Source organism: Bufo bufo, chromosome 2 (genome assembly GCF_905171765.1).
Source record: "Bufo bufo chromosome 2, aBufBuf1.1, whole genome shotgun sequence".
In the NCBI taxonomy this organism is placed as follows: domain Eukaryota; kingdom Metazoa; phylum Chordata; class Amphibia; order Anura; family Bufonidae; genus Bufo; species Bufo bufo.
The window spans coordinates 834,833,285-834,849,652 of NC_053390.1; the positions used below are offsets into that span (position 1 = coordinate 834,833,285).

Consider the following 16,368-nt stretch of genomic DNA (forward strand, 5'->3'; position numbering starts at 1 on the left):
TGAAGGGGTTCATGTAAAAATAAAAATGGATGTCTTTGTAGCATCCATTAAAAGGATATGTCTCAGGCTTTTCATGAGGAGATTCACCTGATCGAGACCTTGGACAGACACTGAATAAAGTAGTGTGAAAAGAGCCCAACTCCGTAGTGATGGCATTGTTGTGATCCCGAGCAGCCTGCTGAGCCCAGGGCCAGGATTGTATAGCTTGTCAGTATTAATCAGAAGCCTGACACATTTTAAATGAAATACATGTTCTTTCTATGTGTATTTAGCTTCTGCTGCACATTTACATGCACCTTTTATTACGGTGTTTGGTGTGGATTTATCTGCGTCCATTGTGTCCTGATGAAGGGGTCAAACCGACGCTAGAACGCTTTGTCCACTGTGAATAAAGTCACCGATACTTATATCTTGTACCATTGTTTGTGCCTCGATTTAGGGGGTCTCGCCAGGAGTCTATTTAGGGGTTCTGGCCTGACATCTGAATTCATTTAGGAAGTCTGGTCTGGAGTGTTAATTAATTTAGGGGCCTACATTTATTTGTGCTGTGATTTATATGTCTGCAGAAGTGAGGAGCCAAACATTAGGAGAAGTCATCATGGTGGTCGGAAGAAGAAAAGAGAATATCTATGATCAGAGATGATGTCACCTGTGAGTCACTGGGTTTATAGAGAAGCTAGGAGCATTTCTTTCCTGTACTTGTCTGGTGCTCATTATGGCGATTTCTCTAAATTTCTAACTTTCTTTGATACTTGAGCTCCAATTTTGACCAAGGATTCTGAGCAGGTTTTAGCGGATAGTTTGACCGTTCATTTCAGACCACTGTCTGGATTTTTTTTCTCTCCACCACACGGTTGTAATTCTGTGCATCCTGCTGTTTTCTGACTCTGCGTGTCTTGGGTATAATTTTACCTCCTGATTGCCATATTAATGGGTAGATTGTGTGGCACACTGAACACCAGTGGTTCCCAAGAGCGCCATGGCTTCCCAAAGGGCCCATCATGTAAACTTCTACTATGTAGTTCACTTGAATGGGACTGAGCAAGCCTAGGCCATATGACAGATGAACATGTCTTCGATGACCTAGAAAGAGGCCTAAGTGCTCATGGAGCTTGGTCCCTGAGGATAGGTCACCAATATCTAATTCCCAGAAAACCCCTTTTAGGAAGTCTTATTTGTGGTGCTATAGAGGTTGGAGATGGCTGCAGAAGCTAGGAGCCAAACATGTCCCTGCAGTAAACTCTGAAATTATCAGGAGAAATCATCATGGTGGTCTGAAGAAGAAAAGAGAATGTCTACGATTAGAGAAGATGTCCCTGGGTTTATAGAGAAGTTAGGAGCTGGCATTTCTTCCCTTCCCTGTACTGGTCTGGTGCTCATTATGGTGATTTTTCTTAATTTCTTAAATACTTGAGCTTTTATCTTGATCTTTGATTCTGAGCTATTTTTTTAATTTTTTATCCGTTTGTCATTGTAGACTACTGTTCACCGCAGGATTCTCACCCTGTGTGTCCCACTGTTTTCTGACGCTGCATGTCCTTAGTGTAACTTTACCTCCTGCTTTCTCATTCCCTATATGACTGCTAAGGACCAATAATATGGACGTTTTGTATGGTCAACACAAGGTGCAAGACTCCCAGGAGGCCCAATGGGTGCACAAGGTGCTCATCATATAAACTGCATTACCTTATTGTCCACAATCCAATCTTCATCCAACCTGTAAGCTGCACATTGGAGGAAGGGGTCCAGTCTGCCACGTGCTATGCAGCTGTCTGGTCAGTTCCCATCCACCTCATTAAAGCACGGACAGGTGAGAACCCTTCCGATTCATCTTCTACTAGGGATATACCAGAAACCCAAAGGATTCACACACCACAAATCTGTGGCAAAATTTCTAAGGACAGGGGCTACATGGTGATCTGGGAACAAAGATGGCTGTGTAGCAGTGCAGCCACTGACCTGAATGAGGTCACAGCACGTCTCGTAGGTTCCAGAGACCCCAAAAGTCACTCTACGATCTCATTTATAGTGGCTGCACCGCTAAACACCAATCTCTAGAAACATAACGGGCGTCATCGCCAAGGTCACCATGAAGCCCCAGCCCGAGCAGGTGCACAGATATTACAGGAGCTCTGCAAACATCATGGGGTCCCAGCACCAACATATGGCTGGGGAGTAAAGTAATGTATGTACACAGTGACTGCACCAGCAGAATAGTGAGTGCAGCTCTGGAGTATAATATAGGATGTAACTCAGGATCAGTACAGGATAAGTAATGTATGTACACAGTGACTGCACCAGCAGAATAGTGAGTGCAGCTCTGGAGTATAATACAGGATGTAACTCAGGATCAGTACAGGATAAGTAATGTATGTACACAGTGACTGCACCAGCAGAATAGTGAGTGCAGCTCTGGAGTATAATACAGGATGTAACTCAGAATCAGTACAGGATAAGTAATGTATGTACACAGTGACTGCACCAGCAGAATAGTGAGTGCAGCTCTGGAGTATATTACAGGATGTAACTCAGGATCAGTACAGGATGAGTAATGTATGTACATAGTGACTGCACCAGCAGAATAGTGAGTGCAGCTCTGGAGTATAATACAGGATGTAACTCAGGATCAGTACAGGATAAGTAATGTATGTACACAGTGACTGCACCAGCAGAATAGTGAGTGCAGCTCTGGAGGATAATACAGGATGTAATTCAGGATCAGTACAGGATAAGTAATGTAATGTACACAGTGACTGCACCAGCAGAATAGTGAGTGCAGCTCTGGAGTATAATACAGGATGTAACTCAGGATCAGTACAGGATAAGTAATGTATGTACACAGTGACTGCACCAGCAGAATAGTGAGTGCAGCTCTGGAGTATAATACAGGATGTAACTCAGGACCAGTACAGGATAAGTAATGTATGTACACAGTGACTGCACCAGCAGAATAGTGAGTGCAGCTCTGGAGTATAATACAGGATGTAACTCAGGATCAGTACAGGATAAGTAATGTAATGTACACAGTGACTGCACCAGCAGAATAATGAGTGCAGCTCTGGAGTATAATACAGGATGTAACTCAGGATCAGTACAGGATAAGTGATGTATGTACACAGTGACTACACCAGCAGAATAGTGAGTGCAGCTCTGGAGTATAATACAGGATCAGTACAGGATAAGTAATGTATGTACACAGTGACTGCACCAGCAGAATAGTGAGTGCAGCTCTGGAGTATAATACAGGATGTAACTCAGGATCAGTACCGGATAAGTAATGTATGTACACAGTGACTGCACCAGCAGAATAGTGAGTGCAGCTCTGGAGTATAATGCAGGATGTAACTCAGGATCAGTACAGGATAAGTAATGTATGTTCACAGTGACTGCACCAGCAGAATAGTGAGTGCAGCTCTGGAGTATAATACAGGATGTAACTCAGGATCAGTACAGGATAAGTAATGTATGTACACAGTGACTGCACCAGCAGAATAGTGAGTGCAGCTCTGGAGTATTATACAGGATGTAACTCAGGATCAGTACAGGATAAGTAATGTATGTACACAGTGACTTCACCAGCAGAATAGTGAGTGCAGCTCTGGAGTATAATGCAGGATGTAACTCAGGATCAGTACAGGATAAGTAATGTATGTACACAGTGACTGCACCAGCAGAATAGTGAGTGCAGCTCTGGAGTATTATACAGGATGTAACTCAGGATCAGTACAGGATAAGTAATGTATGTACACAGTGACTGCACCAGCAGAATAATGAGTGCAGCTCTGGAGTATAATACAGGATGTAACTCAGGATCAGTACAGGATAAGTAATGTATGTACACAGTGACTGCACCAGCAGAATAGTGAGTGCAGCTCTGGAGTATAATACAGGATGTAACTCAGGATCAGTACAGGATAAGTAATGTATGTACACAGTGACTGCACCAGCAGAATAGTGAGTGCAGCTCTGGAGTATAATACAGGATGTAACTCAGGATCAGTACAGTATAAGTAATGTATGTACACAGTGACTGCACCAGCAGAATAGTGAGTGCAGCTCTGGAGTATAATACAGGATGTAACTCAGGATCAGTACAGGATAAGTAATGTATGTACACAGTGACTCCCCCAGCAGAATAGTGAGTGCAGCTCTGGAGTATAATACAGGATGTAACTCAGGATCAGTACAGTATAAGTAATGTATGTTCACAGTGACTGCACCAGCAGAATAGTGAGTGCAGCTCTGGAATATAATACAGGATGTAACTCAGGATCAGTACAGTATAAGTAATGTATGTACACAGTGACTGCACCAGCAGAATAGTTTTTACTGTCCTGCCCCAAATATATAAACTGAAATGTAATAAGACACAAAGTAAGAGAAGTGCAAAAATATTCAGTGTAGCTAACAGACTGTTCCCAGTTCATATGAAGCAGCAGCATGAGGGGGTTAATACTATCTTCGCTGTGCAGGCGCCATCAGTAGAACACAGGCAGCGACCACCTCCAGGAGGACCATGCGCCATAAGCACAGAATGTCAGAATATGGGCAGATCAGGGGGTGCAGGGCCGGAACATGTCCTGTGACGCCGGGTCCTGGAGAGGAACTATGAACCCCTGCAGCCCCGATTATTCCAAGTCAGTATATCCTGGGTAGGTACGGGGGAGGTCGTGAGTATGGGTGGGTCCAGCCCCTTCTCAGATTCAGCATCCTCCTTGATGTCATCCTCATATTCGGGTCTTCTTGGGGGTACGGGTCATGGGGGGCATGGGTGACGTTCATGAGGGGCACCGGCATGCCTGGAGGGAAGAAGTTCTGTCCCATAAATGGTTGGCTGGGGAATGCAGGAACTGGAAGAAAAAGAAGGAGAAGGGGAATTAATAAGGAGGAAAGGACAACATCTGCACGTCAGGTTCAGTCACTCTACTGATCAGGAGATCTTACTCCAGGTAGGTCACCAGTCACCCAGCTGTCCCAGGTACAGATAAATATGGAGCAGAGGAGGACGCCCTCACTATGGGTCACAGCATCCTCAGCTAGTACACTGCACCTGTAGGACACCAGTGAGGGAAGCCGGATTAGTACCCCAACCACTGACTGGGGACATCTGCAGGAGGTGAGGGTCACAACACAAATACCATGGGAATTCTAGGGTGGAGAGAGTGGTGGGAGTAGTACTATTGTGCAGGTCACTGTGGTCATTACCTGGAGGACGGGTGAAGTAGCCGGGGCTCAGACGTGGGCTACAGGTAGGGCTGCAGTAAACGATTATTTTAGTAATCCAGTATTCTATCGATTATTTTTTACAATTAATCGAGTACTCTAATAAGAAAAAATGAATTAATAGACTGTTTTCCTTTATAAAAACTCATCAGAACCCCTGCCATCAGTCCCCAACACCCTTCTTCGTCGTCCCCCCGTGCGATCAGCACAAGTGCATCAGTTCCCCCAGTGCCATCAGCTCCACTATCCCCCAGTGCCATCAGCTCCCCCCCACCCCAGTGCCATCAGCCCCTCCATGCCATCCATTTCCATGTCCCCCAGTGCCATCAGATCAGCTCCTCCATGTCCCCCACTGCCATCAGATCAGACCCTCCATGTCCCCCAGTGCCATCAGATCAGCTCCTCCATGTCCCCCAGTGCCATCAGATCAGACCCTCCATGTCCCCCAGTGCCATCAGATCAGCTCCTCCATGTCCCCCAGTGCCATCAGATCAGCCCCTCCATGTCCCCCACTGCCATCAGATCAGACCCTCCATGTCCCCCAGTGCCACCAGATCAGCTCCTCCATGTCCCCCAGTGCCATCAGATCAGCCCCTCCATGTCCCCCAGTGCCATCAGATCAGCCCCTCCATGTCCCCCAGTGCCATCACATCAGCTCCTCCATGTCCCCCACTGCCATCAGATCAGCCCCTCCATGTCCCCCAGTGCCATCAGATCAGCTCCTCCATTCCCCTAGTGCCATCAGATCAGCTCCTCCATGTCCCCCACTGCCATCAGATCAGCTCCTCCATTCCCCTAGTGCCATCAGATCAGCCCCTCCATGTCCCCCAGTGCCATCAGATCAGCCCCTCCATGTCCCCCAGTGCCATCAGATCAGCCCCTCCATGTCCCCCACTCCCCCAGTGCCATCAGATCAGCTCCTCCATGTCCCCCAGTGCCATCAGATCAGCCCCTCCATGTCGCCCAGTGCCATCAGATCAGCTCCTCCATGTCCCCCAGTGCTATCAGATCAGCTCCTCCATGTCCCCCACTCCCATCAGATCAGCTCCTCCATGTCCCCCACTCCCATCAGATCAGCCCCTCCATGTCCCCCACTCCCAGTGCCATCAGATCAGCTCCTCCATGTCCCCCAGTGCTATCAGATCAGCTCCTCCATGTCCCCCACTCCCATCAGATCAGCTCCTCCATGTCCCCCACTCCCATCAGATCAGCCCCTCCATGTCCCCCACTCCCAGTGCCATCAGATCAGCCCCTCCATGTCCCCCACTCCCCAGTGCAGCACCTCCATGTCCCCCACTCCCCAGTGCCATCAGATCAGCCCCTCCATGTCCCCCACTGCCATCTGCCCCTCTATGCCATCCATTGCCGGCTGTCCCCCTTCAGTGCCACGTCCCCAGCGCCAGTGAAATAAAATACTTACGTTTCCTGTAGGGACGCCGCTCCACAGCTCCTTCCTCTTCTCCTCTGCGCGCTGCACTCGATCCTGATGTCACACAGCGTCGGGTCATAGTGCGCGCTTACGTGCACTATGACTTGACGATGTGTCAGGATCCAGTGCAACGCGGTACGGGCCGGCGGGTGACCACAGAGCAGTAAGTAATAGCAAGCGCTTCACTCCCGCTCCGTGGTCACATGAAACAAACGAATCCTCGATGCAAAAAATTAGCATTGATGATTTTTTTGTGTTGAAATACTCGATTCAATCGAGTAATTGTTTCAGCCCTAGCTACAGGTCACAAATGGTGAAGGAGCTGAAAACACAGAAAACGCCAACAATGTAAACCAAGCGGAGCCTATTAGGTCTAATATACACAGGTGCATTCTATATACACCATATATATATATATATATATATATATATATATACACACTGCTCAAAAAAAACACTTAAACAACCCAATGTAACTCCAAGTCAATCCCACTTCTGTGAAATGAAACTGTCCACTTAGGAAGCAACACTGAGTGACAATCAATCTCACATGCTGTTGTGCAAATGGGATAGACAACAGGTGGAAATTATAGGCAATTAGCAAGACACCCCCAATAAAGGAGTGGTTCTGCAGGTGGTGACCACAGACCACTTCTCAGTTCCTATGCTTCCTGGCTGATGTTTTGGTCACTTTTGAATGCTGGCGGTGCTTTCACTCTAGTGGTAGCATGAGACGGAGTCTACAACCCACACAAGTGGCTCAGGTAGTGCAGCTTATCCAGGATGGCACATCAATGCGAGCTGTGGCAAGAAGGTTTGCTGTGTCTGTCAGCGTAGTGTCCAGAGCATGGAGGCGCTACCAGGAGACAGGCCAGTACATCAGGAGACGTGGAGGAGGCCGTAGGAGGGCAACAACCCAGCAGCAGGACCGCTACCTCCGCCTTTGTGCAAGGAGGAACAGGAGGAGCACTGCCAGAGCCCTGCAAAATGACCTCCAGCAGGCCACAAATGTGCATGTGTCTGCTCAAACGGTCAGAAACAGACTCCATGAGGGTGATATGAGGGCCCGACGTCCACAGGTGGGGGTTGTGCTTACAGCCCAATACCGTGCAGGACGTTTGGCATTTGCCAGAGAACACCAAGATTGGCAAATTCGCCACTGGCGCCCTGTGCTCTTCACAGATGAAAGCAGGTTCACACTGAGCACATGTGTGAGGCCTGCTGTATCAGGCCGACATAAAGCAGTGTGTCAGTCTAGGGAAGAGAGTGACTTGGAAGCAAAGACTTGCCGAGGCTCTGGGTGGTCTCAGTCAGGAGCACTGAGGGGCCACAAGGCTATGCGAAGCCTGGTCACTTCCCTGGATGTGCTATCTGGCTGAATAAAGCCAGACTGACTTGCACGTGTGAACAGTGCTCTACAAGAGATGTAGGGACGTTTATGTGTTTAGGTAGAGCCCAGACGGGCAGGCTTTTATTTTGTACTGTTTTGTTGCTGGTGCTTATGTCGTAATAAAGCACAGTTTTGATATGAAAATACATGGTCTGAGAGGAAGTCTGTGACGGTGACCCCCCCCTAAGAGTAGACGATCCTATATATATTTCAGGGGACTACCTCTTGAAACTCATCAAGAGAATGCCAAGAGTGTGCAAAGCAGTAATCAAAGCAAAAGGTGGCTACTTTGAAGAACCTAGAATATGACATATTTTCAGTTGTTTCACACTTGTTTGTTATGTATATAATTCCACATGTGTTAATTCATAGTTTTGATGCCTTCATAGTCATGAAAATAAAGAAAACTCTTTGAATGAGAAGGTGTGTCCAAACTTTTGGTCTGTACTGTATATATATATACATACATACAGTATCTCCCAGAAGTCAGTGCACCCCTCACATATACAGTATCTCATTTGCTGGGACAACACTGAAGATCTGACCCTCTGATACAATGTACAGTAGTCAGCGTACGGCTTGTATAACAGTGTACATTTGGCATGCCCTCAAAATAACTCAACACACAGCCAATAATGTCTAAACCGCTGGCAACAAAACTGTTTACACCACTAAGTGAAAACGGCGAAATTGTGCCCAATTAGACATCTTCCCTCCCCGGTGTCATGTGACTCGTTAGTATTACAAGTTCTCAGGTGTAAATGGGGAGCAGGTGTGTTACATTTGGTGTTATCGCTCTCACACTGGTCTCTGGAAGCTCAGCATGGCTCCTCATGGCAAAAAACTCTCTGAGGGTCTGAAAAAAAGAATTATTGCTCTACATAAAGATGGCCGAGGCTATAAGAAGATCGCCAACACCCTGACACTGAGCTGAAGCACTGCCGGCTGTGGGGACTTCAGATCATTGAGGGAACCATGAATGCCACCATGTCCTGTGACATACTGAAGCAGAACATGATCTCCTCCCTTCTGGGCCGCAGGGCAGTATTCCGATCCCAAACACCTCCAAGACGACCACTGCTGTGCTAAAGAAACTTAGGGTAAAGGTGCTGCACTGGCCAAGCATGTCTCCAGACCTAAACCCTAGTGAGCATCTGTGGGGCCCTCCTCAACAGAAGGTGGAGGAGCGCAATGTGTCTAACATCCACCAGCTCCGGGATGTCATCATGGAGGATAGAAGAGGATTCCAGTGGAACCTGTGTAGCTCCAGTGAACTCCAAGCCCAAGAGAGTTAAGGTTGTGCTGGAAATGGTGGCCACACAAAATACTGACACTTTGGGCACAATGTGTCCATTGTCACTGCGGGGGGCACTCACTTTTGTTGCCAGTGGTTTAGACATTAACGGCTGTGTTTGAGTTATTTTGAGGGCACGGCCAATTTACACTGTTATACAAGCAGTGCGCTGACTACTGTACATTGTATCAGAGGGTCAGATCTTCAGTGTTGTCCCAGGAAATGAGAGCATAAAATATTTTCAAAAATGTGAGGGGTGCACTAACTTCTGTGAGCTACTGTATATAGGGGTGTACTGACTTCTGTGAGATACTGTATATAGGGGTGTACTGACGTCTGTGAGATACTGTGTATAGGGGTGTACTGACGTCTGTGATATACTGTGTATAGGGGTGCACTGACGTCTGTGAGATACTGTATATAGGGGTGTACTGACGTCTGTGAGATACTGTATATAGGGGTGTACTGACGTCTGTGATATACTGTATATAGGGGTGCACTGACTTCTGTGAGATACTGTATATAGGGGTGTACTGACTTCTGTGAGCTACTGTGTATAGGGGTGCACTGACGTCTGTGAGATACTGTATATAGGGGTGTACTGACTTCTGTGATACTGTATATAGGGGTGTACTGACGTCTGTGAGATACTGTATATAGGGGTGTACTGACTTCTGTGAGATACTGTGTATAGGGGTGTACTGACGTCTGTGAGATACTGTATATAGGGGTGTACTGACGTCTGTGAGATACTGTATATAGGGGTGTACTGACGTCTGTGAGATACTGTATATAGGGGTGTACTGACTTCTGTGAGATACTGTATATAGGGGTGTACTGACGTCTGTGAGATACTGTGTATAGGGGTGTACTGACGTCTGTGATATACTGTATATAGGGGTGCACTGACTTCTGTGAGATACTGTATATAGGGGTGTACTGACTTCTGTGAGCTACTGTGTATAGGGGTGCACTGACGTCTGTGAGATACTGTATATAGGGGTGTACTGACTTCTGTGAGATACTGTATATAGGGGTGTACTGACGTCTGTGAGATACTGTATATAGGGGTGTACTGACGTCTGTGAGATACTGTGTATAGGGGTGTACTGACTTCTGTGAGATACTGTATATAGGGGTGTACTGACGTCTGTGAGATACTGTATATAGGGGTGTACTGACTTCTGTGATACTGTATATAGGGTGTACTGACGTCTGTGATACTGTATATAGGGGTGCACTGACGTCTGTGATATACTGTATATAGGGGTGCACTGACTTCTGTGAGATACTGTATATAGGGGTGTACTGACGTCTGTGAGATACTGTATATAGGGGTGTACTGACGTCTGTGAGATACTGTGTATAGGGGTGCACTGACGTCGGTGAGATACTGCATATAGGGGTGTACTGACGTCTGTGAGATACTGTGTATAGGGGTGCACTGACGTCTGTGAGATACTGTATATAGGGGTGTACTGACTTCTGTGAGATACTGTATATAGGGGTGTACTGACTTCTGTCAGATACTGTATATAGGGGTGCACTGACGTCTGAGATACGGTATATAGGGGTGTACTGACTTCTGTGATACTGTATATAGGGGTGTACTGACGTCTGTGAGATACTGTATATAGGGGTGTACTGACTTCTGTGAGATACTGTGTATAGGGGTGTACTGACGTCTGTGAGATACTGTATATAGGGGTGTACTGACGTCTGTGAGATACTGTATATAGGGGTGTACTGACGTCTGTGAGATACTGTATATAGGGGTGTACTGACTTCTGTGAGATACTGTATATAGGGGTGTACTGACGTCTGTGAGATACTGTGTATAGGGGTGTACTGACGTCTGTGATATACTGTATATAGGGGTGCACTGACTTCTGTGAGATACTGTATATAGGGGTGTACTGACTTCTGTGAGCTACTGTGTATAGGGGTGCACTGACGTCTGTGAGATACTGTATATAGGGGTGTACTGACTTCTGTGAGATACTGTATATAGGGGTGTACTGACGTCTGTGAGATACTGTATATAGGGGTGTACTGACGTCTGTGAGATACTGTGTATAGGGGTGTACTGACTTCTGTGAGATACTGTATATAGGGGTGTACTGACGTCTGTGAGATACTGTATATAGGGGTGTACTGACTTCTGTGATACTGTATATAGGGTGTACTGACGTCTGTGATACTGTATATAGGGGTGCACTGACGTCTGTGATATACTGTATATAGGGGTGCACTGACTTCTGTGAGATACTGTATATAGGGGTGTACTGACGTCTGTGAGATACTGTATATAGGGGTGTACTGACGTCTGTGAGATACTGTATATAGGGGTGTACTGACGTCTGTGAGATACTGTGTATAGGGGTGCACTGACGTCTGTGAGATACTGCATATAGGGGTGTACTGACGTCTGTGAGATACTGTGTATAGGGGTGCACTGACGTCTGTGAGATACTGTATATAGGGGTGTACTGACTTCTGTGAGATACTGTATATAGGGGTGTACTGACTTCTGTCAGATACTGTATATAGGGGTGCACTGACGTCTGAGATACGGTATATAGGGGTGCACTGACGTATGTGAGATACTGTATATAGGGGTATACTGACTTCTGTGAGCTACTGTATATAGGGGTGTACTGATGTCCTGTGAGATACTGTATATAGGGGTGCACTGACGTCTGAGATACTGTATATAGGGGTGCACTGACGTCTGAGATACTGTATATAGGGGTGCACTGACGTCTGTGAGATACTGTATATAGGGGTGCACTGACGTCTGTGAGATACTGTATATAGGGGTATACTGACTTCTGTCAGATACTGTATATAGGGGTGCACTGACTTCTGTGATACTGTATATAGGGTGTACTGACGTCCTGTGAGATACTGTATATAGGGGTGTACTGACTTCTGTCAGATACTGTATATAGGGGTGTACTGTCTTCTGTGAGATACTGTATATAGGGGTGCACTGTCTTCTGTCAGATACTGTATATAGGGGTGCACTGACTTCTGTCACATACTGTATATAGGGGTGCACTAACTTCTGTCACATACTGTATATAGGGGTGTACTGACTTCTGTGAGATACTGTATATAGGGGTGTACTGACTTCTGTGAGCTACTGTATATAGGGGTGCACTAACTTCTGTCACATACTGTATATAGGGGTGTACTGACTTCTGTCAGATACTGTATATAGTGGTGTACTGACGTCTGTGAGATACTGTATATAGGGGTGTACTGACTTCTGTCAGATACTGTATATAGGGGTGTACTGACTTCTGTCAGATACTGTATATAGGGGTGCACTGACTTCTGTGAGATACTGTGTATAGGGGTGTACTGACGTCTGTGATACTGTATATAGGGGTGTACTGACTTCTGTGAGATACTGTATATAGGGGTGTACTGACGTCTGAGATACTGTATATAGGGGTGCACTGACGTCTGTGAGATACTGTATATAGGGGTGTACTGACTTCTGTCAGATACTGTATATAGGGGTGTACTGACGTCTGTGAGATACTGTATATAGGGGTGTACTGACTTCTGTCAGATACTGTATATAGGGGTGTACTGACTTCTGTCAGATACTGTATATAGGGGTGCACTGACTTCTGTGAGATACTGTATATAGGGGTGCACTGACTTCTGTGAGATACTGTATATAGGGGTGTACTGATGTCTGTGATATACTGTATATAGGGGTGTACTGACTTCTGTGAGATACTGTATATAGGGGTGTACTGACTTCTGTGAGATACTGTATATAGGGGTGCACTGACTTCTGTGAGATACTGTATATAGGGGTGCACTGACTTCTGTGAGATACTGTATATAGGGGTGCACTGACTTCTGTGAGATACTGTATATAGGGGTGTACTGACTTGTCACATACTGTATATAGGGGTGTACTGACTTCTGTGAGATACTGTATATAGGGGTGTACTGACGTCTGTGAGATACTGTATATAGGGGTGTACTGACTTCTGTGATACTGTATATAGGGTGTACTGACGTCTATGATATACTGTATATAGGGGTGCACTGACTTCTGTGAGATACTGTATATAGGGGTGTACTGACGTCTGTGAGATACTGTATATAGGGGTGTACTGACGTCTGTGAGATACTGTGTATAGGGGTGCACTGACGTCTGTGAGATACTGTATATAGGGGTGTACTGACGTCTGTGAGATACTGTGTATAGGGGTGCACTGACGTCTGTGAGATACTGTATATAGGGGTGTACTGACTTCTGTGAGATACTGTATATAGGGGTGTACTGACTTCTGTCAGATACTGTATATAGGGGTGCACTGACGTCTGACATACGGTATATAGGGGTGCACTGACGTCTGTGAGATACTGTATATAGGGGTATACTGACTTCTGTGAGCTACTGTATATAGGGGTGTACTGACGTCCTGTGAGATACTGTATATAGGGGTGCACTGACGTCTGTGAGATACTGTATATAGGGGTGCACTGACGTCTGAGATACTGTATATAGGGGTGCACTGACGTCTGTGAGATACTGTATATAGGGGTGCACTGACGTCTGTGAGATACTGTATATAGGGGTATACTGACTTCTGTCAGATACTGTATATAGGGGTGCACTGACTTCTGTGATACTGTATATAGGGTGTACTGACGTCCTGTGAGAGACTGTATATAGGGGTGTACTGACTTCTGTGATACTGTATATAGGGTGTACTGACGTCCTGTGAGATACTGTATATAGGGGTGTACTGACTTCTGTGATATACTGTATATAGGGGTGCACTGACTTCTGTGATACTGTATATAGGGTGTACTGACGTCCTGTGAGATACTGTATATAGGGGTGCACTGACTTCTGTGATACTGTATATAGGGTGTACTGACGTCCTGTGAGATACTGTATATAGGGGTGTACTGACTTCTGTGATATACTGTATATAGGGGTGTACTGTCTTCTGTCAGATACTGTATATAGGGGTGCACTGACTTCTGTCACATACTGTATATAGGGGTGTACTAACTTCTGTGAGCTACTGTATATAGGGGTGCACTAACTTCTGTCACATACTGTATATAGGGGTGTACTGACTTCTGTCAGATACTGTATATAGGGGTGTACTGACGTCTGTGAGATACTGTATATAGGGGTGTACTGACTTCTGTCAGATACTGTATATAGGGGTGTACTGACTTCTGTCAGATACTGTATATAGGGGTGCACTGACTTCTGTGAGATACTGTGTATAGGGGTGTACTGACGTCTGTGAGATACTGTATATAGGGGTGTACTGACTTCTGTGAGATACTGTATATAGGGGTGTACTGACGTCTGAGATACTGTATATAGGGGTGCACTGACGTCTGTGAGATACTGTATATAGGGGTGTACTGACTTCTGTCAGATACTGTATATAGGGGTGTACTGACGTCTGTGAGATACTGTATATAGGGGTGTACTGACTTCTGTCAGATACTGTATATAGGGGTGCACTGACTTCTGTGAGATACTGTATATAGGGGTGCACTGACTTCTGTGAGATACTGTATATAGGGGTGTACTGATGTCTGTGATATACTGTATATAGGGGTGTACTGACTTCTGTGAGATACTGTATATAGGGGTGTACTGATTTCTGTGAGATACTGTATATAGGGGTGCACTGACTTCTGTGAGATACTGTATATAGGGGTGTACTGACTTCTGTGAGATACTGTATATAGGGGTGCACTGACTTCTGTCAGATACTGTATATAGGGGTGTACTGACGTCTGTGAGATACTGTATATAGGGGTGTACTGACTTCTGTGAGATACTGTATATAGGGGTGTACTGACTTCTGTGAGATACTGTATATAGGGGTGCACTGACTTCTGTGAGATACTGTATATAGGGGTGCACTGACTTCTGTGAGATACTGTATATAGGGGTGTACTGACTTGTCACATACTGTATATAGGGGTGTACTGACTTCTGTGAGATACTGTATATAGGGGTGTACTGACTGCTGTGAGATACTGTATATAGGGGTGTACTGACTTGTCACATACTGTATATAGGGGTGCACTGACTTCTGTGAGATACTGTATATAGGGGTGTACTGACTTGTCACATACTGTATATAGGGGTGCACTGACTTCTGTCACATACTGTATATAGGGGTGCACTGACTTCTGTCAGATACTGTATATAGGGGTGTACTGACTTGTCACATACTGTATATAGGGGTGCACTGACTTCTGTGAGATACTGTATATAGGGGTGTACTGACTTGTCACATACTGTATATAGGGGTGCACTGACTTCTGTCACATACTGTATATAGGGGTGCACTGACTTCTGTCAGATACTGTATATAGGGGTGTACTGACTTCTGTCAGATACTGTATATAGGGGTGTACTGACTTCTGTCAGATACTGTATATAGGGGTGTACTGACTTCTGTCAGATACTGTATACTGCATGTAGATATCATTTTGAAAAATATATTTTCTCTATTTCTTTTTTGACACATCAATATCAGAGTTTTTGTCCTTGTGATTGCCTGCACTTCACATTTATACTTTTATCATTTTCTCTTGTACTTTTTCTCAATTTTTCTTTTATTATGTATATTTGCTTTTTTCAAATATTTGAACATGTTTTACATATACCGTTTCATTTTCAACCAAGTCTATTGCCCTCCCTTCCACACATTCAGTATTTTCATTTCCATTCATTCCACGTTCAGCCCTCGGTTCTACTTCACACCTCATCGACTTCACGATCCCTCTCATCTTTTCATGTTATTACATTGTTTTTATATAGTTATTATATGATCTTCTCTTCTAGCTCAGTTAATATGGCTGCTGTGGTGCGCATTGTTTTCTGCGCATGCGCCGCTCTGGGATGTGTTCTGGGTGATGTGAATGGTGCACATGACATACGCACTTTGTGTATTCTAGACGCTAGGGACACGATCGGGGTGGTGGCTTAGGCTACTTTCACACTAGGGATTTTGCGGA

At 45.5% G+C, this 16,368-nt stretch overlaps 1 protein-coding gene across 6 annotated transcripts in view; it reads right to left on the reverse strand.

Annotated features, from left to right (window-relative positions):
• Positions 1-4,329: 4,329 nt before the first annotated feature.
• The window catches only part of LOC120990539 (PC-esterase domain-containing protein 1B-like), an 85,108-nt gene continuing 73,069 nt past the window's right edge, over positions 4,330-16,368 (reverse strand). For all 6 annotated transcript variants that reach the window (XM_040419411.1, XM_040419414.1, XM_040419415.1 and 3 more), the window contains one exon: positions 4,330-4,850. In XM_040419411.1, coding sequence (XP_040275345.1) covers positions 4,639-4,850 — 212 coding nt within the window. In that variant the 3' untranslated portion in view covers positions 4,330-4,638. The remainder of the gene's footprint in view (positions 4,851-16,368) is intronic.